The 27,095-nt window shown below is 43.1% G+C and overlaps 1 protein-coding gene across 3 annotated transcripts in view; it reads left to right on the top strand.

The window, feature by feature from the left end:
* The window catches only part of WWTR1 (WW domain containing transcription regulator 1), a 122,675-nt gene extending 96,190 nt beyond the window's left edge, over positions 1-26,485 (top strand). For all 3 annotated transcript variants that reach the window (XM_039488953.1, XM_039488954.1, XM_039488952.1), the window contains 4 exons: positions 3,124-3,329; positions 18,515-18,648; positions 19,615-19,727; positions 22,764-26,485. In XM_039488953.1, the coding sequence (XP_039344887.1) occupies positions 3,124-3,329; positions 18,515-18,648; positions 19,615-19,727; positions 22,764-22,948 (638 nt within the window). In that variant the 3' untranslated portion in view covers positions 22,949-26,485. The remainder of the gene's footprint in view (positions 1-3,123; positions 3,330-18,514; positions 18,649-19,614; positions 19,728-22,763) is intronic.
* Positions 26,486-27,095: the final 610 nt, after the last annotated feature.

Raw genomic sequence — 27,095 nt, forward strand, 5'->3', positions numbered from 1 at the left:
ATACTGGAAACTGAAGAATTCCACCCATGGATAATATGGAGCACAAACGGTAGTGCAGGCTTCCCCACCTTGCTCTATAGCACCTCTTTGCCCCAGCCCAGTCCTGGAGAGAACCACGTCTAGGGATGAGAGGGTGGTTCAATCTCCAGGCCCAAATCAGTCGCACTGCTGAGAGTGCCTGTTCTGACTGTCTTTTGATTACATGCTCAACTGAGGAGCTGCATTGAGATTACTGTTTTATTTCACGTATATCATTGAACAGCCACCAGCTGAGCAAGAATTCTGCCCCTGATTGGTGGTCCCTGAATTTGAACAGAACAACCTACCTTGATTTGAGTGACACGCAGGGGCGGCTCTAGGAATTTGGCCGCCCCAAGCAGTCATGCCTGCGGGAGGTGCACCGGAACCGTGGGACCAGCCGACCTCCCGCAGGTATGACTACGGAGGGTCCGCTGGTCCCGCGGCTCCGGTGAACCTCCCGCAGGCATGACTGCGGAAGGTCCGCCGGACCCGCCTGCCGCCCTCCCGGCAAAATGCCGCCCCACGCGCGCGCTTGGCACGCTGGGGTCTGGAGCCGGCCCTGGTGACACGGCATGTCTACACTGCCCACGTTACAGCGCAGCCGTGGCAGCACTGTGACGTGGGCAGTATTGCTGGGGGAGAGCTCTCCTGGTGATTAAAAAAAACCCCACCCTGAATGAGGGGGTGGTAGCTTTCCCGGCGATAAAGCGCTGTCTATACTGGTGCTTTTCAGTGCTAAAACTTTCATTGCTCAGGGAGATGTTTTTTCACACCCTTGAACAACTAAAGTTTTAGCACTGAAATTGGCAGTGTAGACACAGCCTAACTCTCTGACCAGTCTGTTTCTGGTGTTGTTTGGGGAGCATTCAGTTAGTTTCAGTGCAGTTAAATCAATTTTACTTGAAAAAAGCTTCCTCTCCTCATCTTCCCTCTGCAGAGCTATCCTCCAAAGGCAAATGTTTTGAATACTCCATCAAGGGTGCGGTTTGATGGGTCTACTCCAAATCTGAATGCTCTCACAGATAAGGTTTTAATATTAATAAAGTTTGCTGAGGAATATCTAGATCTTCGTAAGACATTAACTATATCAGACATTCTATACATACAACCCAAGAATCTTGAAAGATTTACATATGCCTCTGTTGTAAACAGATCTAAATTAGTCTTTGTAATCTCTAATTGATTATACTTTTCATTTTGAAAAGAGACTAAGGGCTTATTTACACTTACAGTGCTGCATCAGTGCAGCTGCACCACTGTAGAGCTTAATGAAGATGCTCCCTATACTGATGGGAGAGCTGCTTCCATCTGCATAGATCTCCACCTCCCCAAGTGGTGGAAGCCCTCCCATCGACATAGCACTATCTACACAAGGGATTAGGTTGGTATAACTGTGTTGCTCAGGGGTGTGGATTTTCCACAACTTGGAGCTACCTAGTTGTACCAACATAAGTTCGTAGTGTACACCATGACTTTAACTGTGGACTGGAAAGTCAGTCTTATCTGACTCAGTTGGCCTAATGGAGTTACAGCAGTGATAAATTTGGGCTATTCTGTTTAGTAAAAACTTTTAAAAGTCTGCATTTTGAAAGGCACATGGAATCCAGTTTATTCCTGGTATATTCTCTCAATGCAGGGTGTTTTTTCCCTCCTAATTTTGCTAAAGAGATTGGTTTAATGCAGTGGTTCCCAAACTTGTTCCGCCGTGGGCCAAGGGATGTGGTGGCCACCGCTTCCAGCAGCTCCCATTGGCCTGGAGCAGCGAACCGCGGCCAGTGGGAGCCGCGATCAGCTGAGCCTGCGGATGCGGCAGGTAAACAAACCGGCCCGGCCCACCAGGGGCTTTCCCTGCACAAGCGGCGGAACAAGTTTGAGAACCACTGGTTTAATGTACCAGCAACTTGTAAATTACACTGTTTTGCTATTCATAACTGTTCTCATACTGTAAGCACAGATGGCTAACTTTCCACTGACTGCAGCCGAAAAACAAAATGGCTGAGGCCATGTGGGAAAAAAGAGGTACTCTTTGTTCAAAAGGCACAAAAACATCTGTCAGGAAAAGTGGGCAAAAGCCAGCTGATCTGTATTTATTACTATTTCTTTGTTTTTTTATTTATGAAAGTGCTCATAATTCAGATTAACTCTGTTTGTACTTTATTTATTATTGCTTCACCTACCTTGAAACTGTCAGAGCTATAATAAATGGACTAAAAGGCTATCTAGCTTCACTGCAGCTCTTGTTGGTATCTGGTATCATCCTCTGCTGAACTAATTTTGTTACTTCTAAGAGCCACGCTTGTCATTGGTTCTCATCATATAACACTCCCTCTTTCTCTATGGTACTTTATGGCCCTCGTTACCTTAGTATTGGTGTGCCTCGCAATCTTTAATGTATTTTATCCTGTGAGGTGGGGAAAAGCTATTATTTCCTATTTTACAGATGAGGCTGAGAGAGAGAGTAAGGCTTCAAATCAATGAAAGTTAGGGACCTAAACACCTTTGAGGATCTGGGCCTAAGTGATTTCTCCTGTGTCACGCTGGAAATCTGTAGCAAGGCAGGGAATTGAACCTGGGTCTCCTGCATCACAGGCTAGCCCCTAACTCATGGGACAGCATTAGCTCCACTAATGATGTACAGAAGTTCTTTTTCCACTAGTTGTGGAAAAACACCACTGTTACAAAACTGTCAAGACCACTGACTCGTTCTACAATGATTCAATTAGCTTCGTCAAGAAAATAAACATGTAAATAATGAAAATATTTCAACCAGGTCATTACATGCTGTAGACTTAGTCATGTACAAGGGAATGTATTGAATTTTAAAAAATGTATATACTTTACTATATAACGTTAGATAAGTATTGGAACATATCAGGGCTTAACCTAAACTGAACTTTTGGTTTTGAATCTTAAACAATGACAACTAATTATTAAATAATTACGTATGTCAAATCTCATCAGAGGGAGAAGTTGCTATTTATCCATGTGTGAACAATAACTGTACACTGAACACAGATGGAGAACATATGTACTGGGCCTCTGTTGTCTTAAAGTAGAATTCAGACACTGTAACATAACCAGGTCTATCATTCTCTTTCATAGTAATGAATCACCAACACCAGCAACAAATGACACCAAGTACAACCATGTCCCAGCAGAGCCATCCTACCCAGAACCCTCAAGGTGGGTTGTTGAACATGCCCAATGCACTGACTACCCAGCAGCAGCAGCAACAGAAGCTGAGGCTTCAAAGGATCCAAATGGAAAGGGAGAGAATTAGGATGCGCCAGGAGGAGCTCCTGCGACAGGTACTGCTACTCTTTCTGCAAACATTTTTCATTTGATGCATCTAATTATGTTTTTTCTATGCACAAACCACAAACGAGTACAGCCAGAATTAATTTTTTTTAAGATAAAGAGAACAAAAAAAGGAAATAGTCTTAGCAAGTACACGATGTTTGTGTTTCTTTTCACAAACTGCACTGAACAGAACACAAAGTGGCTACTTATTTCTGCATTTAAAAGTCCTTAGAAATTTAAATGTGCAGTATATGGGGGAAAAAAAAGAAGTCCTGACAGTTTCATAACTAAATACACAATAGCTATAACAGCAGAGAATAGAGACCAAATTCTGCTCTTTTGCAACTGTGTAAATCCAAAGTAACTCTGTTGATCTCAGCTGAATTTACACTGATTTGAGTGAAAGCAGAATTTGGCTCTAGCACAACACAGTGGGCCAAATCTTGGTCCCATTAAAGACAATGGCAAAACTCCCAGAATTTGTTCCCAACAATCTGTCTTAGAGGTTTGGGGCCAAATTTTGTTACTGGTGGCATTTTGCCCTTTGATTACAGTACAACTTTGAGTTACATCTCACATGAATGTGGTCAGGCTGGTAATTTTTCCAGGGGCAGTGTGGTTTTTTTTTACATTTTGTGTATTCTTATTTTTAAGGCTCAGCTTTATAATGACTCATACAATACAAATAGATATGTAGCTTCCTTTGCACTGCTTTAAGGAAATAAACAGTTTTAACAATTGCAAAGGATGTGTTTCTTCTGTTAGGGAGTACTCTGCTGCTGCTATGTTTTATATAGTATATTAATCAACTTCCTTAGAGAACACAAATAACCTGTTTCCCTTAGGAACACAGTGTGAGCTGAGTACGTTTTATTGAGGATATTATGGTCATAGGCTGTAGCCTTGTAAATGGGCAGTCAGAGTTCCAAACATCTAAAAAAATGGTGCATTTTCATCAAAGAAAAATCTTAGAAATCTGTTGCTTTAATTATTATTCCATGATTACAGTCTTCTTGACTTGGGATTTGTGCCTAAATACATGTGGTTATTTCAGGGTAACATTTGTTTATACTGTATTTCTAAATACAGTATCACATTTCTTGGCAGCAAATAGAAGTATGTTTTCTCTTACGGTAATGACACCAATTGACATAATATTTCTGGTGTTTTATTAGTGTACTGTAAATGTACCAGTGTTTGTTTGCTTGTAATAGTCGCTATCACAATATAATTTTGAATTTTGAAATTCCTTATTTTGATCTTAGATATTTCTTTTATAGTGATTGGTGCAAGTAGCAAAGAGGAGCTCAAATCAAAATTCCTTGTGTAAACGCCCCTAGACTGTGGCAGAATCTGGCCTCTGACTATCTTGCCACAATTAAGTGAATCTACTTTTTCTTCTTCTTTTTTTACCTAGGGAGGGGAATTAATGAGGGGAGATGTGTTAGTGATGACAACAGACTGGAATGTTTAGAACATATTGTGGGGAGCAAGGAGCAAAAGCGTCATCATGTCGTTGAAGCTTTTAAGAGGGAAACCAAGATCTGGATTATCAAAGCAGATGTTACCAGAAAGGGATGTTTGCCTGCCCATGTAGGACCTAACTTATTTTAGGACAGATGGAAAGTTTCCTCAAAGCCACAAATTAACAGCAAGCTGGTTCGTTTCTCCTTGCCAATATGCGGCAAAAATGTAATGAATGGTGACTACCTCCTTTTCCTCTGTTAGCCTCAAAGTGCCTAGGAGCATTATTGATAAAAGGAATAAGAAGTCCAAGGTCTTTCCAGAATATTTTACCATGTATTTCTGCCATCAAACCTTTGGGATGTCTCCAGTCTGGAGTTCTTTTTTCTTGGAGTCTTATTTGAATTATCACTGTAACAATAGTATCTACAGATGGATTGCAAAGAATCAACAATTTTCCTCTATTTTGGGACTTCCTATGTGTAGCTGTTAGTGCAGATTTTGGCTCAAAGTTACAGGTTCTGCTATCAAATACTGGTGTTCTGTACCAGCACAGGAAGGATTGCTAACATAGTAAGAAAGGACACCTATTTTAACTATATGATGTAAAGATTAGAGCTGGACAAATATAGCACAAGAGAATTTGCAAATACCCTTTCTAATAAAACATGCTAATTTGCCTCACTAGTGTTTACAACTCCTTTCATCCTTTTTTCTACAAATATTTGTATGACCCCACTTTAAATTTTTTTTTAAAAAGATTGCATCAAGACACTTTGAAACTTTGCATAACACCGTCTAGTTACATTTGTAGCAAACAAGAAAAAAATCAAAGATCAAAATGCAGTCCTGTTATAGGCCTGGATCCAGCAAAGCACTTAAACACGTGCCAAATTTTAAGTTAATAGTTCCAGTGCCTTCAGTAGAACTACTCACATGTTTATAGTTAGGCATATGCTTAAGTACCTTGCTGAATTGGGGCCACAAAGCAGAGACAACTCCACCGAAGCCAACTGAATTTTATCTGCTTATGCCAGTACTGAATTTGGCCCTTAAAGTTTAGACCTAATCCTGCAAACATCTTGTACCCAAATTCTGTACTCTCACACCTCATATAAGTCCCTTTGATGCCGCAAGTACATGTGTGGCAAGCAGCAGGGAGTCATATTATGCTTCTTCACATGTGAATACAAGTATGATGACACACTAGGTGTAGTCCTCCACACTGAGCAGTCTGCTCCACCCCCAGCTGCAGTTCCACTGCCCTCCCAGCCCACCCCCAGCCCCAGACACAGCTGTGCCCTGCCCCCAGCCCAGCTCTGGCCCCAGCTCCACTCTGCCCACTGCTCCGCCCGCAGCCCAGCTCTGCCCTCATTCCCTCTCCACCCCTAGGCCAGCTCCGCCTCTAACCCCAGCTTCTTCCCCATACCCAGTTCTGCCCCCAGCTTTGCCTTCAGCACAAGCTCTTGTGCTGAGGCAACTGTGCAGTAATGGAGGGAGAGCACAGACAGATCCCATTACTGGTAAGGGGAGGCACGACAGAAAAAGTTCGGCCACCACTGCCCTAGAAGATAAAGTGTAGAGGAAAAAAAGTATCTTTGCAGCCTGTAGGCTTAATCAACAGGAACTTTATAAACTTCTTGTCAGCAGTCAGAGCAGTATGGAGGCCTAGCAGGATGATGGAGTGTAGCAAACCCCTGAGGGGCTTCATTGTTGAAACATTGTTATTCCTATCCTAATCCTTCACTGCTGCTTTTGCTTTTTTTAATGCAACCTGTCTAAGAAAAAAAATGCTGAGTAAGTGTATGTGCTTGCTGCTAGGCAACCGAAATGAGGTGAAAAGGGTTTGGGTGAAAGGGAGTGGAATTCTTTTGGCAGGTCCCTCAAATCTCTTTTCAGCTTGACAGCAGCTGCTGGCTGGCTGGCTGGCTTTTTCCAGTCATTCCCGTCTCTGCAGCTGCTCTGCTGGAGAGACACACCCAGCAGTGAAGGAATACAGAGTTCTAGGAGGTTTCTAGTTAGAGTGTTGTTTTTTTTCCCTTCCCCTTCATTTTAGTAGGTGAAGGCTAGCATTGGAAAAAGTAACAATTCTCTTTCCTTCAGCAATTGAGTGGGGAGCTGAGCAGTTGATGTTTAATAAGCGTTCTTTGTTTCAAAAAGCAGAATGTGACTCAGCTTTCATTTGAATCTTGCCTTGCCTTGTCATTTCAGAAGCATTTCATTTTCCCAATTTCTTTCCCACCGATTATTTTTGTTAGTCTTGCAGAGAAAAAAGGCAAACCAGCCTTTCTAAAATCCGTTGGAGATGGAAGTTATTAGAGGAGCTGTCAGTGGGAAAGGTCTGAAACGCTCACACAGAGAAAGTGCCCTGTTTCCACTCTCTCTTGATGAGCTGAATGGTTGTGTAAGTGTTGAACTTCAGAAACTTTTCACCTTGTCATGAAGTGCAGGGGAAACCAAGCCAAGTCATGTTTCCCATAGGGTTCATCCCAGATGTCACTTTCATGGGTGCAGAGGGCCTGGCAGAATTCTGCAATTCTAATTCAGAAAAGGGAAGGTATGGGAAGCCTGAACAAGGGAGAAGCAGCGTGGGAGAGTTCCAGATGCAGATCCACCAGCATTTTGTCCTTGTGGGATGGGCGCTCACTGGCTGCTGGGCTCCTAGAGTCTGGGGCTGCAGCAGCAGTCCGAAGGTATACCCAGTGCACAGCCTGGCCATTAGCCCTATGTATTGAAAGCACACGCAGTGTCTAAATGCTCGATTTTCTACCATAAGTGAGAGGATCAGCAGGAGAGGAATTATAATGATTAGCAATATAAAACCACTCTCTCTTCCCATTCTGAAGGGGCAGTTTGGAACCTGAGCATGTGCAGTGAGATATTTCTCAGGGAGGGTTGCAGGAAATGTGACAGTGGAGCTCTAGAATCCTTTGGCATACAGTTGAAAAGAGGTTTACATCAGAAGTATGTACAAATACAATGAATAATTCAATATGCTGCACCCCTTTGAAGCCTCTAAAGATTTTGGCAGCTTTAGCAAATACCCACCGAAGAAGCAGGTATTTTGACAATGTTGTAATCTCAGGATATTGCATTTATTTATTTTTCTTTTTGTTTCCACTGATTCCCCATCCCCTTCCCTTTTTGACAACATCCACTGCAATACCAGGCAGATTATTATGGGCATTCACTTCTCTTTGAAGTGAATGCCAAAGGCTGCCTGAATTGGTTAGCAGGAGGGATTCCTCCTTTGCCTTTTTACTGTCTAGAACGCTAGAGACCTACAGCATGTGGTCTCCAAACCTGTCATCCATATGACATTGGAACAGCACACTGCCAGGCACTTCAGTTATAAGGATGCCTAATACTGCGTTGCTGGGCTAGATAGTAACTAGTCCAGCAGTGCTGTGCAAAAGGAAGGAGGGAGCATCAGGAGCCTTTTTTCCTTGTGCCCCTGTGCATTGTTCAGGCAGTCATGGTCTTTGTTGCATTGTCACCCAAGAAACAAGAGGGTATATCATTGACAGCAGTGCTTATAAAGGGGCCCCACACCGCATCCCCTGCACCAGAAAGCAGAGTTGGACCAGAGCAGGGAACGAGTGATGATGATAATGAAGCTAGTCACCTCGATTTCAAGGACAACGTCGACAATCACTGTTTGTACTAATGGGACATTGCGTGACTCCATCGAACAAATCAGGAAGAACAGTGTTTACCTCACTGGCCAAAGAGCCATTTGCCTAGTTGTGTTGATTGAGCTGCACATTGTTTTCATGCCTGATGCTGTGTTTCCAGCAGCTCAGTGCAATTCTTCTCAAAAGTGTGGACACCCACCCTTAAGACATGGTGTTCTGCAATAAGATCCATCACCAGTTGCTCAATGGTCGAGTCAGAAATGTTGGTTTTGTGCAGTTTTTGTGTCAGAGTGCCTTTGAAATGTTTAATATGCTCTCAATGGTTATAATGCCAGCGCTTAATTTGGACTGTAAGACTTGTTTTTATAGCTGTGATGCCATTTGAAGAGCTATGAATGGCTTTTTATAGCATCACAGCTAAGAATAGACCAAAAGGGCTCTGAGCAAGGACACATTGTTGCTTAACCCCATTTGTGATTGGAAATGGGACTGTTGGGTCAGTGGTTTTCAAGCTGTGGGTCGCGACCCAGTACTGTCAGTGTTGCTGCCCGGCTAAGGCAGGCTAGTCCCTACCTGTTCTGACACTGTGTTGCGCCCCAGAAGCAGCCAGGAGCAGGTCCAGCACCTAGGCGGGTGGTCCATGGGGCTCTGTGTGCTGCCCGTGCCTTGAGCACCAGCTGCACACTCCCATTGGCCGGTTCCGAATTGGGGGGGCGGTGCTTGTGGGCGAGAGCCGCACCAAGCTGCTTGCATACCTCCGCCTAGGAGCCGGGTCTGCTGCTGATCGCTTCCAAGGCAGAGCGCGGTCCACAGTGCCAGGACAGGCAGGAAGCCTACCTTAGTACCCCCCGCTGCACCGCTGCCCGGGAGCTGCCCGAGGTAAGCCCATACCCCAACCCCACCCCACAATTCCCTTCTCCAGCCCTGAGCCCCTCCAAACCCAGAGCCCCTTTCTGCACCTCAAACCCTTTATCCCTGGCCCCAGCCCAGAGCCTGCACCCCCAGCCCAGAGCTCTGACCCCCCTCCCACACCCCAACCCCTTGCCCCAGCCCAGAGCCCCCTCCCAGAGCTGAAACCCCTCATTCCTGGCCCCACTCCAGAGCCTGCACCCCCAGCCTAGAGCCCTGAGCCCCTCCAACACCCCAAACTCCTCATCCCCAGCTCTGTTGGGTCACGGACATCAACAATTTTCTTTAACTGGGTCGCCAGAAAAAAGTTTGAAAACCACCGTTCTAGATGGCAGTCATTGTAAAGGAGAAAATTCAGACACCAGCATGGCATATGGAAGGAGCGCTCTCATGGCTGGTAGAAAGAGAAGACATTTTTGAGAAGTCACACTTTCTTAAACTGTATTTGTAATTTTTTAGTACACTGCAACCACACCCGCAAACCTTCTAATATAAATTTCAGTTAATGTGGGGTTATTTTGGTTTAACTTCTGTAACTCTCTCCCTGTGGCTATGATTATGGTAATTTCATTTTTGGGAGAAGATAAGAGTACACTTAACAAAATAACATAAAGCGTTGAACAGCTATGGTACCTCATGTTCATCAGGCTGTTTAGTTTGTGGGCAATATGATAAGTGGTCAGCTATGTCAGAAAATTTTTCTCAAAACATTCCTCCCACAAATAAGAAATTTTTGACAAAATGGCCATTCTTTCCAGAGCACTGGACTCACTGCTCCTGCATAAACTACTGAGAGTCTCGCAACATGTACTTGGAATTTAATACTGTCTGGGTGTTTTCTGTGCTGCAGCTGAACTGGTATAATCACTTAGCCAGGGAATTCAGATACTGAACTCTCTGGAAAATGTGGTGCCAACTACTGTTTGGTCCAACTAGGAGAGATTCATGCCCAAATTAATTGACTATGTAGCCAGATATAGTATCTGGATTCAGGCTGTTCTACTTCAGAGTGCTAGCATAGTCAGCAATCTATTTGAGGATTGCTTACTCCACTCCAGGATTTAGACAGGCCTTGAGTATCAAGGCTGTCTTTGAGCTACAAAGCAAGGGAGCTACAGCAGTGGTTTTCAAACTTTTTTTCTGGCGACCCAGTTGAAGAAAATTGTTGATGCCCGCAACCCAATGGAGCTGGGGATGAGGGGTTATGGTTGTGGGAGGGGGCTCTGGGCTGGGGCAGGGGGTTAGGTTGCGGGAGAGGGTCAGGGCTCTGGGCTGGGGTGCAGGCTCTGGGCTGGGGCCAGGAATGAGGGGTTTGGGGTGCAGGAAGGGGCTCTGAGTTTGGGGGGGCTCAGGGCTGGGGCAGGGAATTGGGGCGTGGGGTTGGGGCGCGGGCTTACCTTGGGCGGGTCCCGGCCAGCGGCGCAGCAGGGGTGCTAACGCAGTCTTCCTGCCTGTCCTAGCACCACGGACCACGTTGCGCCCAGAAAGCGGCCAGCAGCAGATTCAGCTCCTAGGTGGAGGCATGCAAGCGGCTCCGTGTGGCTCTTGCCCGCAGGCACTGCCCCCACCAGCTCCCATTGGCTGGGAACCAGCCAATGGGAGTGCAGAGCTGGTGCTTGGAGCGGGGGTAGCACACAGAGCCCCGTGACCCCCCAGCCTAGGAGCCAGACCTGCTGCTGGCCACTTCCAGGGCGCAGCATGGTGTCAGAACAGGTAAGGACTAGCCTACCTTAGCTGGGTAGTACCACCGATGGGACTTTTAATGGCCCAGTCGATGGTGCTGACCAGAGCCGCTGCAACCCAGTGCCTTCCATTCTGCAACCCAGTACTGGGTCGCGACCTGCAATTTGAAAACCACTGATCTAGAAAAGCCTTCCTGTAACTTTCTGCATGGAGACAGTGCTAGGGCTTGTCTGTATGAGAAAGTTGCATCTGTGTAACTTGAATCAGCTTTTAAACTGATACAGTTAAACCAGTGCAAAAGGCAGTGTGAATAATCTTATATTCATGGAAAAGTAATTTAACTAAATTGAAATAAGCCACTACAGATAGCATTCACACAGCCTTTTGCACCAGTTTAACGATATCTGTTTACATTTACACCATAGGTTATACTGGTGAACCCTTTTATTATTATTATTATTTTATTTTATTTTATTTATTAATGAGATGCATGAGGGATAGTAGCAGACAGCCATATATACCATATACTGTCTGATCTCTTCAATACAGTTTAGCTCTGTAAAGTATTTTGCATCATAGTTCTCATGAAAGATCAAAGGCTGGATTCAAAGCAGGGAGCCTTGCTCTTCCTCACTCTTCTTTTGCCTCTGCACAAGTTGCCCAGCATTGCACTGGGGAGTGCAGCCCCTGCTTCCTTCTAGCTGCTGTCCCAAAGGGAACATCACCCACCACCCTTTCTGTACCAGTTCACAGAGCTGGCTGAGTAAAGAGCAAGGAGCACATTAACCCCTCTCATGGGCTGATGCTGCTACTGCTCTGGCATGTGCATTCTGGGAACCATGGCAGGAACAGGGGCCTGAGCCAGATAGAATTTCTCTTTGGGAATCAAACTTGCAGTGCAGCCTCTCTGTACCTGAGAGTGCCAAGGGCAGAATTTGTCTTGACCGGTTGGGGATATGTCTGTGTCAAATTGTGAAATCCATTTTGTTTTGTGAATCCCAATTTGTTTCAGGGACTTATATTTTGAATTGCAACTTCCTTTGTGGATTAGAGTATCCATTTTATAGCAGGGGCTTGACACCTAGTGGAAAGACTATGTCTGAGAAACTATGACAGAGCAATAAAGGGCCATCAAAACTGAATAACTCTTTTCTACTGGTAGGCCCATTGACTTTTAATTAATCTCTACACAGAAGCCAACCGCGGGTGGGGGAGTGGACCCCAAAAATCTCCCATCTGAAGCACATGAGCAAAAAGGGGACAGAGACTGTTTTAAAAGAAGGATGCTTCACTATGCAAAGGGCCAAACCATGAACACAGGGAAGACGACCAGGATAATGAAGGCAGGGAAGGGTTGCCTAGCCTAAGGATGTTGCTCAAACCCAGGGCAAACAGGAGGAGTGAGATCAGACATGGGGGAGAGGGCAGAACGGGCTGTGTTCAGGATTTAGTTGGTCTGTGACTCTGTAGTGTGCTCTGTTAAGAATAAACTGTATTGTTAAACAAATGTCTTTGTTAAGCCTGTGTTCCTTGCTTTCCAGCCACCTGTCTTGGATTTAACTAGAAACTGGAGCTCCCACAGCCAGGTGGACTCTGGGGAATCTTGTCTAAGCAACTGAGATCTTAGGATGGGTGGGCTGAGGCCCTGGTTCCGAGATTTAAGAAGGCCCAACTGCAAGGAGCCCATTGCCCAAGAAGGATATCGTACACATGGTTTACACCCAAGAGCATGCCTGTGAGACCCAGAGCTATAAACTGTGGCCAGTCTCTGCCTGGAACCAGCAGGGTTATTATAACCGTGGGGTATTCATCAGATGGGTCCACTAACAGACTGGTCTATTCAGAGAGGAGAACTGGGCTCGGTTGTAATAGTATGGTATAGCAAACCAGTGTTGAATAGACTATAGGCTGTGGAGCCAGTGGGGGGTACCCAGGCCATGACCCAACCACTTTTTGGCCAAGCCAAATCTGACTGGCATGGCAACCCCAGACACCAGGTCACAATGCTACTCACTCAAATTGGCCTGTCAGCCCCTTATGCCGGGGTTTATATGCCCTTCCCTGAACCTTGTTGCATACCACCAGAACCTTTAATTTGTGCACCCCCTGCCCCCAAACTATCAACAGTTAGGCGTTGTCTTTGACGGAGGGGCAGCCAAGCCAAACCTGAGTGGCTCTGTGACCCTATGCATCAAGTCACCACACCACTTGCTCAGATTTGAAGTAGGTAGGTACAGGGACTAATAGGATGGTTTAAGCTGCTAGTGGGCAGGGTATCGGAGAGGTGGAAGAGGAGGGTCAGGTTGGGAGGGAATCTGTGCTCCCCCCCACACACTTTAAATGGCACTCCACAGCCCCTGGAACAGACTACAATTGGAGAGTGTTGGGAGTTGGCTTATCTTCATGAGAGAGAACTGCATTAGTAGCACAGCTGTCATTACTGACTTTAGATGAATAACCTGACACTTCATCTGGTTCATGATGAATTTACTTGGCTTACATCTGCAACTCCTCTCTCCTCAGCCTTTGGAGCAACAGCCATTTATATAGGTGCCTCAAACTCAAATTAGACGGCTGCTTGTCTTTTATTTTGACCCTTTTGCATTTCCTTAACAAGCAGCTGATCTCATGTGTGGCCACGTTGCATAGCCTTGGAGACTGCAACACTGGAAAGCTACCAGAGGAATCAGGGTCTTGAAGGACGAGGTGGAGGTTGTTTGGTGTCTTTGAAAAGAGGGAGGCAGCTCCAATCATATGGGGCTTCATGTAAGAAGGCAGAAAGTGGGAAAAGAAGGCACCTCAATATTCCTGAGATAGGTTAATTAGAAAGTCTTCCATAGAAAGAGAAGGTATTTATCTCCATCCTCCATTTAACTTAAAACAGTCTATGGAAGTGTACGGATTGTTCAAAATCTTATTTGACTCCTTCCCCCCGCTTCCCTCCTGCCCATCGTTTTGATTTAACATAACACTTTCCCAATGACTTGGTAGACCAGTGGAGTGAAGACATCTTTCTGAGTAATGGAATTCACTAGCTACTCTGAATTAACTATGTCTTTGACAGTGTTTGAGAACAATTATGGAAAATTACTTGGAGAGAGCTTTCAGCTTCGAGTATGTCATTACCTGTTGTAGAAACACAGGAGACTGGAATAGCATACCTGCTAGGCATCTGACAGTTTTAATCAAAAGAGTTGCAGAACTCCCTTGCTGTGCATCCACCTACTGATTGTAAACAAACATTCACTTCAGTAATGGCCTTTCTCCTGTACCAGCATGTGACCTCTTACCTCAGTAGATTTTCTTTGGCTAGGCTGTGATGCAGATTCCCTGTGATAGATAATTGGTAGATACTCACAGTCATTGCTGGTTCATCACTAATATCACCTTTTCCAGCAAAGTACATTTTATAGACCAATCTCTTTCGACATTCATTTTTCTCTATTTCTAGTCATATTCAAGGACTTCTGCTATTATAAGTGGCGCCAGAACTTGTTAAAATGTTGGTTTTATGTAGTGTGGTCCCTTGAGAGTTCAGGCTGCTGCATAAAGGAAGGTTTCCCAGTCACCTTTGCACAGATAAGATTATTCAGTCTGATATTCCTTACAGTTCCAATGAACTTATTTTGCATTCTGGAAATTGCAAAACTGGCATGACATCCAGCAGGAACAAAATTTAGGTAATGAAGGTGACCAAATTAAAAAATGTCACTTCTTAATCCTTCACTATTTTTGGTGATGCACACAATGAGGTCCCAATCTTGATCTCATTGCAGCCAGTGACAAAATTCCCAATGGCAGCAGGAGCAAAAAAAGTTTGTGTTTTGTCCTGTGTGTTTTACCTGAGAAATAGATATCAAAAGTTGTTTGGTCTTTGTTCTGCTTGGCAGTGACGGAATAAGTTACCTGCAAGTCATGTCCTATGCTTTTCATCTATTGCCTTCTGCCCTTCCTTTAATTGGGGGAACACCTCAGGAGCAGTGACACAAGCCTGAGCCAGTATAAAGATGCCATCCATTCTGAATAGGACTTGGTTCCAAATACCTGGGAGAGAAGTATATTAATATTTACAGTTATTTGGCCTCAGACACAGTTCTACTCTAGAGTATTGGCTATACTTACTTTAAAATTATCTTACATCCTTGCAAACAGAATAAATAGTTCCCATATTGAGTCAGTATTTTCTGCCCCTTGCCAAAATCTTATCATTAATAATGTATGAAGGCCCCAGTTAGGACTGGAAAACATATTGCCCAAATTGCTAAAATATGGCCGTGAATGGCTTAAAGACTGCATTGTAGCAAAACAGAGCCTAGCAAACCTTCTCCTGCATCTTTGTTTGTTCTTCTTTCCTCCCTCTGCCCCATTATTCTCCCAGCTTGATTTTTTTTGTTGGTCTTTATAGTTTATGTTTTTAAAAAATCCTTTTCAATAAGCTTTGGTGCAGTAGTAGAAATTTGGCAGTGCTCTAGGATTCAGATGTAATAGTGTCACATATGTCACTCACGTGAGAGTGAACTTAGGGGTATCTGCTGTCATCCACCTGATTTGAATTGGAAGTGGGAAGGCTGCCCAGCAGGCTTTATACTAATTTTAGCGTGGCAGACAAGATGACATGGTGTTACAAAAAGGCTCTGAGTCTGTTTACTCTTCGCATACTTAACTCATATCTTGACAATTAAATGAAACATAATACTAAGCGTCTGTCCTAAAATGTGATGTTAAGGTAACAGTTACTCACTTACAAGTGAAGAGTCCAGATTGGCCGGTATCACTGGAAGAGTAAGCTGCAGGTACAATAAAACACATGGCACCAAATTCTGCCCTCAGGTATACATACTTGTTAAAGGGAGTTGCATGTGTGAGGAAAGAATTTGGCCTTAAGTAAAGAGAAAATTTGGCTTCAGGTAAAGAGTAATTTACAGTACAGTCATGTGAGATTAGAGGTCTGAGCAAACAGCAATAAACGTCATTAACAACCATTTAAAACACCAAAAGGTCCTCACTGCAATCCGGACTGACTCTGCTTTCCTCAAACACCAGTAGAGAAGGGTTGTTGGTTGTCCTAGGGCAGATGTGGGCCCACGGACCCGTCCTGCCCAGTCCCTGAGCTCCTGCCTGGGGAGCCTAGTCCACTGCCCCTCCCCTGCTGTCCCCCGCAGCCACGCAGGCCACACTCTGGCCTGCCGCTCCCGCTGGGCAGCATGGGAAGCGCAGCTGGCTCTGGCCAGGTGTCATGACTGCAAGCTCCTGCTGCTGGGTAAGGGAGCCAGGGGTCCTGGGGGGCAGTCAGGAAGGAGGGGGCAGTTGGATGGGCTAGAGGTTCTGGGGTGGTGGTCAGGGCATGGGGAACAGGGAGGATTGGGAGTGGGAGTCCCAGGGGGCCTGTCAGGGGTCGGGGATGTGGATAGGGGTTGGGAGGGCAGTCAGGGGACAGGGAGCAGGGGAGGCTGGATAAGGGGTGGGATCCTGGGGGCAGTTAGGGATGGGGGTCCCAGGAGAGGGTGGTATAGGGACAAGGAGCAGAGGGCAGTTGGATAGGGAGTGGGAGTCCTGGGGGCTGTCAGGGGCTGGGGTGTGGATAGGGGTCGGGGCAGTCAGGGGACAGGGAGCAGGGGGGTTAGATGGGGGCAGGGGTCCCAGGAGGGGGCAGTCAGGGGACAAGGATCGGGGGGGTTGGATGGGTTGGGGGTTCTGAGGGGGGCAGTCAAGGGGTGGGAGGTGGGAGGGGGCAGATAGGGGGTGGGGGCCAGGCTGTTTGGGGAGGCACAGCCTTCCCTACCTGGCCCTCCATACAGTTGCGCAACCCCGATGTGCCCCACGAGCCAAAAAGTTTTCCCACCCCTGTCCTAGGGCAAAGAAGCTCTGAATATTCTGTTACATCATCTTTATGGTATTAGTTGAGGCAATCTTAATTTTAGCTTTTCATAAAGTCGTCTTTACTAAACTAATTTCAAAACCAGTGGGAATAGTTACAATCATATTAAAGGAGTTAAATATTTTCCTATTAAAGTGGCTGAAATTGGTTGAATGGAGAAAGCTTTTTCTACCAGGGTTTGTAGAAACTGCTCCTTTAATTCATTTTTAAAAAAAATTAGTAATTGAGGTGAATAACTGATATGACTTTATTGATTCTTACACCTCTGAATAGGAGACGTATTCCTTTGGGCCATCTCTAGGGAATAATACACCCTATGTAATCATCCATTTTACCATTAGATGTCACTGTTGTTCCACAGAAATACAGTCACAAGGGTGTTTCTCTGGATTTCTCTCTTAAAAAGAGAGTTTAGAAACAAGTTTCAAATGTTTGCTTCAGCTCTAATTACTGATTTATCATCTTCTGTACAATGTACATGAAACAGATCATTAACAACATAGGCAGTTCACCCTAAAGATTGTTGGATCAAATTCCTGATTCCTGGATAATGTTTTAGCTACTCTGTTACTCATCCAGATGGCGCTGTTATAAGAGCTAATAAATTAGTCTGTCTAGTAGTTGACAGACTATTTTTAGCCCCTGACTCTGATCTCTTTTATACCAATATAAATCAGGAATAATTCCATTAAATCAATGGAATTACACTGCTATAAAACAAATGTGAGATCAAAAACAGATTCTTAAAAAGTTTTATAATTGCCACTTTGAGTCATGCTTTAATTCTTTCAAAGGGCTTGGCTTCAATACAGAGTTAACTCGAGTTATAAGTTGGGCACGTCTCCTGACTCGTGTCCTGCCACACACAAAACCCCCTTAACTCGAATGTGGTGCTGCTTTTAACTCAAGTTGATTGACTCATTGGGGAGTTCATAGGCTACAGTTCAAGTTTGTACAACTTGTCAGCTGCTACCTAGCACAATCAGTCTGTGGTGCTAATGCAATAGCTGTGCAGTAATTCAGTTGCTATGGGCAGCTCTGTGTTATTTTGCAGCATGAGTGCTCACTTGATAAAGGGTGTTGAAAACTGCAGTGAAGACCTAGTCATGGTCTGTAGCAGGGGTAGGCAACCTATGGCATGTGTGCCAAAGGCAGTACGCGAGCTGATTTTCAGTGGCACTCACACTGCCTGGGTCCTGGCCACCGGTCTGGGGGGCTCTGCATTTTAAAAACCTTATTTACTTTACATACAACAATAGTTTAGTTATATATTATAGACATAGAAAGAGACCTTCTAAAAACATTAAAATGTATGACTGGCACGTGAAACCTTAAATTAGAGTGAATAAATGAAGACTCGGCACACCACTTCTGAAAGGTTGCCGATCTCTGGTCTGTAGCTTTGGAGAACATCTGCCCCTGTAGCCAGTATATGACTTCTTAAACCAGCAATCATAATTATAGTGTTTGGAATCAAGTTCCCAAGTAAAAACAATTGAATTGTAGACTGACTTCTTATTAGAATGGGTATTTCAGATGTAAGGGCACTTTGCTGCCATGGATCTGAGATGTTTGAGTAACTTTACCTTTTTTATTACTCTCTTATTTATTAAATTTTATTTAGGAAGCTGCACTATGCAGACAACTTCCCATGGAATCAGAGAATATGGCCCCAGTTCAGACTCCTGTGAACACACCTGCCATGACACAAGACATGAGGACTATTACAAATAATGGATCGGATCCTTTCCTGAACAGGCAAGTTAATGTCCTCTTCATCAACTGTTTGGTTCTGTTGTTTTATCTGTGGCACAGATTGTTTTGCAGATGCATTTCCCAAGCAAACTCCTAAATTCTCAAAGTTTTATAAGGATTGGCAAAATTCTAATGTAACTCTGAAAACTTAGGGGTGTCGTCTCAAGAAGGAACTGGCCACATCTTAACCATTCAGACATTTATTTTATGAAAATTATATGGACAGTAGTACTGTCCAGTGAGAGAGACCAAGTGAGATGAAAACTTTGTTTATGCTTCAGATGACAGAAGAGGACCTTAAAAAAAAAAAAAAAGTCAAGCATAAAGGAGAGGGGGTTATAGCTGTGTGGTATAATGTACTGTAAGTATGTTGGAGACAGTATTACAGGTAGATTACATTCTTTTAGACTGCAGAACTATTGGAATGCAATTTTTATATCTAGAGAAAGTTTTAGGTTTTTTTCCCTTCAAAATAAAAACTGGTTCTACAGCAACCACTAGATATTTGGCTCTAAACTTTAGAAAAATGGCCTCCAATTGTAGGCTGAGTTTCATGTTTACAGTTGCACCCATTTAAAAGCCTGACTGCATTCACAAATCATGTGTTTAAATCTCCAAATGGGTGCAGTTGCAGAAACAAAATTGTCTCTGCAATACTGGAAGCTAAATTGAGGCTTGACTAAATATCAGGGCAATATTTACATAATGGTATGGGGAAGATGGTGCCCAAATCCTATGCACTGCTCTGAAAATTTCTGCCTGGCAGTTTCTGAGATAGCTGAAAATGTTACATAGGTGGGCCTTGTTCTATGTTATTGTGTACTAGTGCAAATGACCACACATGGTGCCCATCTAACAACGTATTTAAGTCTAGTGTTTGGACTATTCTCCTTTTCTCAACCACCACCCTCAGGGATTATTTCTGACAAGAATATCTTTACTGAGGCTTCTTCATGTTTCAATTCATAGTGGGCCATACCATTCCAGGGAACAGAGCACAGACAGTGGCCTAGGCTTAGGATGCTACAGTATACCAACAACACCTGAAGATTTCCTCAGCAATGTAGATGAGATGGACACAGGTAGGAACAAGGAATATACTTATTTTGCTTAAAATTTCATAAATTGTGTTTTATAACCAAATTTCTAATTGTGTGAAGTGAGTAATAATCTCTCATCTTTCCACATATAGGAATAGACAGGCCATGGGGCCCCCTCCTGCAGGGTGCTCAGTTCCTTCGCTCACATTTATGCCAGCATTTGTTAAAGGTGCTCAGCACTTCACAGGATGGGGCCTATGAAGACTATTGTCTCTACTGGAACCCTTAAGTTATAATGCATGAAAGCCTCCTCCTATTGAAATTAGAGGTGTAAAAGATTAACCGGTTAACTGGTTAACCAATAAGCATCAGTCTTATCGGTTTTGGTTAATGGTTAATGATTAAACTCCTGCCGCCTTGGGGGTGGCAGCCAGGAGGGATTCCGGGTGCACAGCCAGCAGCAGAGTCCCAGGTTTGGGGCTGGCAGCCGGGACCTGGGTGCAGGGGCCGGCAATGTGGCCCCATGTAAAACGTGGGTGTGCTGCAGCACCCCCCGCACCACTAGTTCCCCGGTTAAATGTCTAACCTTGTAACCAATAAAATTTTAATCGGTTACATGGTTACTTTTTTTAACCGCTATTTACATCCCTAATTGAAATAAATAGACCTTCTGCAGCTGACTTCACTGGGGCTTTGATTTTGTCCAGTACTAATAAATAAGGTTAAGATTTTTTTCATGGATATTTTTAGTAAAAGTCATGGGCAATAAAGAAAAATTCACAGAAGCCCGTGACCTGTCCCTGACTTTTACTAAAAATATCCATCACAAAATGAAGAGCTGCTGAGCAGCTGCAGGGGCCTGGCTGGGCGCTCCAGGGACCCCCACCATCCATGGGGGCTGAGAGCTCCAGGGAAACCCCCCTCCGCAGCTCTGAGCTGTGGGGTTCCCCGCTGTCAGTGGCCGGCAGCTGTGGGGTCCCCCCTTGACCATGGCTGCCGGGAGCCTTCCGGCACCCCCAGCCTGAGGAGCTGCGGGGTCCTCCCAGTTGCCTGTGTGTCTGGGAGCTGCAGGGTCCCCCACCACCTCTGACAGCTGGTAGCTGTGGGGTACTCCCCCTGCCTTGGGTGGCAGCAGTACCCTGTGGCTCCTGGCTACCCTGGGCGGCAGTGGTACACTGCAGCTCCCAGCCCCCTGCGGGATAAAGTCACAGAGGTCTTTGGAAGTCATGGATTCCGTGACTTCCACTACCTCTGTGATAAAATCGTAGCCTAACTAATAAAAAGATGCTTTAAGATATAGTTGGAGCATGCACTACCAATTGAGAGCCCAGTCCTGCATTCCTTGCCCTCCCAATACTCTGAGGTATGCAAGGAATGATGAATTGGATGCTAAGGGTGAGAGTTTAAAATTGTCAACCAGATCTCCTAGGTGGCTTTGAAAGGCCTCAATCTAAATGTATGTAGGACTGTTGAAAAGTTAATATAACATAGTACAGTGCTGCACTTCTACAGTACTTAGCACAATGGCCCCTAATCCATGATTGAGGCCTGTGAGTGCTATCACAATATAAATAACTTCCAGCAAGCATATACCACTCAACTGCTTGCAGTGGAATCTGATAGAGTAAAACTCTATTTATAGTGAAGAATAAAACCTGCTTATTGTTTCCCTGGTCATGCAAATGAACAATTGTAGTTGTTGTTAGAGTGAACTCTGCTTATAGTTTTTCTGTTAACAGTATTAGTGACTTCAGGATTCCACTTTATTATATGGTTAGCTGCAGGGTTGCTATTCATATATGGGTGAGATTCACAATGCGGGCACTAATATTCTGACTCCAGATACAAACAGCACCCAATTCAAGCTCCCAGACTGGCATCTTTGTGGGGCAACTGGCCCCCTTCTCAGCCTTCTTTATCTACGTCAATCACTGATTTCAGTGGGAATTTGGGGCATGCAAGGAATGTGTAGGGCCAAGTTCTTCAGTGGCAACTTGAAAAAGGGAGCACAATAAGGGGGCCCTGTTTTTCATCTGTCAGTATAGAGAGTTGTGTGTGAAATCCCCCTGACTGAAAATTGAAGATATAGCCCAAAAGTGAGCCAGTGAGTTTCGGAAGGATTTCCTGTGTATCTGGCCCAGATTTGATTTGCAGGGAATATAGGACCAGATTCTTCCTCTACTCATTTGGCCTAATACGTGACATCACTAAGTTAGTGGAATTCTTCTGGGAATAAAGTTCTACCCCATATGAGTAAGCATGGCAGAATCTAATCCTAGGTGAATTGGTTTTAGCTCTTCCACATCTCTGTGTTGTCTAGTTCTATGGGAATTCGTTGCGTCATGAGAACAGTCTCCCAAGAAGAGCAATTGCATTGGGATTTCCTTTCCAAACATGTGTCCAGTTCATTTAGATATTGATTTTTTTGGTATTACTTTCTTCACATTGTTTAAAAGATGAAAGTAAATGATTAGTAAACACACCAGTTCTTTTCAGCTACTGAAATAAGTCAGTGAAGTCCATGGGACTCAAGACTCCCTTTGGAATCAGTGGGAGTTCTGGGTGTGCAGTGAGTACACAGTCATGCCCTTAATTATTTTATTGTTCATTATTGTCAATTGAGCCCCAAAAATAGAGTAATAACATTGCAAAGGAAAGTTCCTGTAAAACAGTCATTTGCCTTAGTTTGAACTATGGGCTAAGGATGAAATTGACTCCTGTGCAGAGAGCCAGAGCACAGTGCTCAAGTGGTATTTGACTCCATTAGCCCTCTGCACAGGGATGAATTTCACTGTACTGCTTAAGTGAGGAGACAGAGGCTGCTTATTCAAATACTGTTCAAAAGACCTTTTTTGTGCTTTTGACAGCACAACAAAAGAGAAATCTTTCTTTGGATATGCTTTTCTGTAAGCAAAGGAGGCTCGACAGTAGTGTTTATAGAAGATACTTGTAATGTGGTGATTGTGGGAGGCGTGGGGGAGGAGAGGGAAGTGTGCCTACACTTTTCAGCGTGTGCATTGTTTTAGAATCATTTTTAGAAGGAAGCCAGCATCTCTACAATTCTTCTTTCTTTTACAGGCGAAACTGTGGCACAGACTCCCATGAATGTAAGTTCGCAACAGACACGTTTCCCTGATTTCCTCGACTGTCTTCCAGGAACAAATGTAGACCTTGGGACTTTAGAGTCTGAAGACCTGATCCCTATCCTCAATGATGTGGAGTCTGTACTCAACAAGAGTGAGCCGTTCCTCACTTGGCTGTAATTAATAATCACTCAATGCTGATTCAGCCCTTACTACAAGCCAACATTTCCTTTCCCTCTTGAAATAGAGGTAGAGCATCTGAAAATCTTCAGATATACACTTGCTGCCTTAATGACTTGCTATATCACCTTTATGGTCAATTTAACCTGTGCCTGAATTTGATTGACAGTAATTTAAATATAAAATATATATTTCTTTCTGTTTTTCAAGAACTGCTTCTACACATCTGTAACCTGTGTTTCCTTTACAGATCAAATAGAAGTGTTTCTTTTTGGGGGGATGGGAATCGCAGATGGGCAGAGTATGGGATAGAGATCTGTGTCCATGATTAAACTCATGGGCTCTCAGTTAAAATTACGACTCGTAATGAACAAAAAAAGCTGACCACACATAGGCAGCTTGGTTCAAAAAAATCTGCACAGAATCAGACCACAAGTGCAGTTTTATAATTATATTTATGACAATAGTACCAAATGCTTTTTTATCTATTTAACTTGAGCTTTGAGCTTTAAAATCATTGTATTATTAGTAAGATTGTGCAGTATGGAATACAGAATAATTCTGATTCCAGAGCAACTATAATAATCCTTATTATACATTTGCAAAGGCACAAACCGTACTATTGCAGTTTATTTTTCAGTATATTACTGTATAGCTTCCAGATAAATACTTCCAATTTGAAAGTAGCTGAGTGGCTCAGTAACAGTTTTACACTACAATAATATTGTAAAATAACCAGATTGGTACTAACCACTGCGTTAAAAAAATCATAAACATGTCATTTTAAAAAAATGCATCTTAGATTTTGATGTTTATTTTATTAAGCACTACAATTTTATAACTAAATACATGAACACATTTTTTTAAATAAATCTGTGGCAACTCTATTTTTGACAACTGCAAAAATATACTTAAAAATCAGGACAGAAGAGTGGCACAACTTGACAATACCATAAGCAGTTAAAAAAAAATAGCCTTGTTCTTCTTGTTTTCAGTAGTAGTGTTTTTTAACTGACAATATCAATGAAACTGTACAGGTCACTGAATACTTGTAAACAGATGGTCACTTTATCAGATCAGTGATAACCAGGCAGGTGCTCGTATGTCTGGTAAAGTTGCTAAAATCCTAATCCTTGTTGCTTGCTAGAGTTGGTATACAAGACACATGGCATACTATCCTGTATATTCATATCTACTGTATATCCTATAAAGGTTTCTTTTTCAAATGTTTGGGGCTGAGAAAGCATCAAGGACACAAAGCATGCAAAGTTTCCCTGAAATGCAAATGAAGTCCTGAAATTCTTAAGTATTTTGAATTTATTATTTATAATCTATGAATTTAAGCTTTTTATTTTGAAAAAAATGTATCTTATGAAAGGCATTAATACAAGTCTCTGATCTTGATCCAGTTTATATGGGGAAAGCAAGAGATGTAGCACTCAGTGTAAATGTCTGTCTGTCAGGTTTAATCCATAAGATCCTATCTATGCACCAGAATATTGGACGCTAAAGAATTTTTTCTATCTTGTTGGGAAAGAGGCAGGTGAAAGGGTTAGAGATGAAGTGGCAGTAATACGGACTAGATTGGAAAGGTGAATGATTATGTAACAGAAAATAATAACAGTACCTGAGAGGGAAGGATGGCTGCAGATAGGGACACACATGTAAGAAGAACCAGCCGTGTTCACTTAAACAATAACATACCATGAACCCAATACAAGAAACTTCCTTGTGAGAGAAGAGCTGCTTGGTTGCATGTTACCACAGTGGCATGGAAGCTGTCTTGTCTTTTAAGCAGGAGAGGGGAGAGACCTACCCAATGAAGTTCTATTATACAGAGAAGACTAGTTCTTTATATATATATTTTAATATAACACGGGATGCGGAGGCAGAGTTGCATCTGCACAGAATATTGATGAATGGGCATTGTTTTAGTTTCTCCCCTTCTCTCTCCCCCCCCCCCCCCCACTTATGTTAGACCTAAGCGTTAAGATATTGGAAATTATCTTTCTGAACAAACAAGGGACTGAGTGGGGCTGAACGTTGTTACTGTAGTATCATTTATCATGTTTCAGGTTATAAACTTAAATGAAAATCAGATGGTCCTATGGTTTTGTTCTTTTAGTTACACAAATGGCTTTATATAGTCAGAGAATTTGGGATTTATAGTATCTTATTTTGACAGTAAAACTTTTTAAGCCAAGTCCTCAGCTGCTGTACGATCAGTTAAGCTCCATTGAAGTCACTGGCTTAATAGTACAATTTAAACCAAGGGATTGAACCCTACCATGATTCAGTCAATCTTATAATTAAAGTTTAGAAAAGTTAGTGTAAGCATTTACTAGTAAGTCAATGTTTCTATTTTTATTTTTTTTTGTCATAACAAACAAAGATCCACAGAGCAGAATTCTAAAGCTGGTGCCTGCTTCTCCACATGTATACTGGTGTAGGTCGGGAGGGTTGAGTGAAGAGAATAAGGCCCAGAAACATTATATTTTGTAATTGTTTTCATATTCCTTTGATAATAAAACAGCAGCAGAGTTGAATGGAAAGGTGCTATGGAAACCATTATTGCTACTGTAAAGCAACTGCCCGTAAGTTAGGTCAAACCTTTTTTCATTCTGAACCAAATGATGGTGAAGATAAAGTAATTTTTTACACCATAACGTGTTCTTTTTTTCTACAGAGTATGTGCTGGATCTAGGGTGACCAGATGTCCCGATTTTATAAGGACAGTCCCGATTTTTGGGTCTTTTTTCTCATACAGGCTCCTATTTCCCCCCCCCCCACCACCACCCCCGTCCCGATTTTTCACACTTGCTGTCTGGTCGTCCTAGCTGGATCACATGCACAAACACTCTCCCCCACCCCCATACTATCCTGTTTGTTGTGAAGTCCTCCTTTCCAGGAGTTTTCTGACTTTAAAAACAGGCTGTGACAGAAGTATAAGTATTCAAAAAGCATATGTATTTGTAATTCTATTGAAACAATTTAATTTTTTACAATATTTCACTATTATTTCAATTTGTGAAATTACATTTATTTTACTGAATTCACACTGTCTACTTGTCTCAATACAGTAAATATGCTAGTGGGACAGTTGTACTGTTGACCATCACTGAGCGTGACATACATAAATGTTGGGGCTACGGAGTAATAGGATGTTAATTACAACTTGTATTCTGATAACACTATTAGAATGTAACTTTTTGGGGAGGGTGGGTTGACTATGAAAATGAATGCTGGGGTGTTTTGGGGGGCTGGGAGAGTTTAAAATGTCTTTTGAATATGGGAAAATGGGTGATGAAACAAACTGTTTCTTAATACACTGCATCCATGTATGTGCTAATACTTTAACTTTTTTATTTACTTTCTAATTTTATGTTATGATGTGTGAGCAGTTGTTTTTAATTTAGGTTATTTTGCATACAGAGGGTATGCATCAGAATCAATCAGATCAAACTATTGTACCCAGAGTTTGGTTCTGGTTTTTATTTCTTTGATCTTATACAAGAGAAAATAAATAAATGAATGAAAGCTTTTGGCTGCATTTTTGTTCCGTACCATTTTTTTTATTATTATTTTTCTGGAGGATTTTAGAACTTACTGAGCATTGTGTAACTCCACTTGGAATAAAGTTCTGTGGAAAGAGATTACCTTTGGCTTAAGTGGCCAACATTTAGCAAAAGAAACCTTAATATACAGAATTATGGTTCAGGTTATTAATAGCTATGAGTAGGTATTAGGTGATAGATATCCTGGTTACACCCACCCATCCAACATGCATCCCAGAGGCACCCTACTCATTTGTCCCCACACCACCTCCTAATTCACCACTATTAGTGCATTCACTACAATGTCACTCAATGAATTTCATTTCCGGAGAGGACCACCACCTTAAGGTCTATGTACCACTTAAGCCCTCACAACACAGTATAAGTGGGGCATTGGCCTGGGGCTGCCCCTCTGCCCAGGACGTGAATTTCACATTAACAGAATATTTTTCATCATTTGCTGAAAACAAGTCAATGAGCTTGTGTACACTCCAGGCCTACATTTGAAAATCTGGCCTTTATCTACCATGTGTTGTTAAGACGAATACTGAAATTATCCTAAACGCATGCTTGTGAACTTAGACTTCCCCATG

The sequence above is a fragment of the Mauremys reevesii genome, linkage group 9 (assembly GCF_016161935.1).
Source record: "Mauremys reevesii isolate NIE-2019 linkage group 9, ASM1616193v1, whole genome shotgun sequence".
In the NCBI taxonomy this organism is placed as follows: domain Eukaryota; kingdom Metazoa; phylum Chordata; order Testudines; family Geoemydidae; genus Mauremys; species Mauremys reevesii.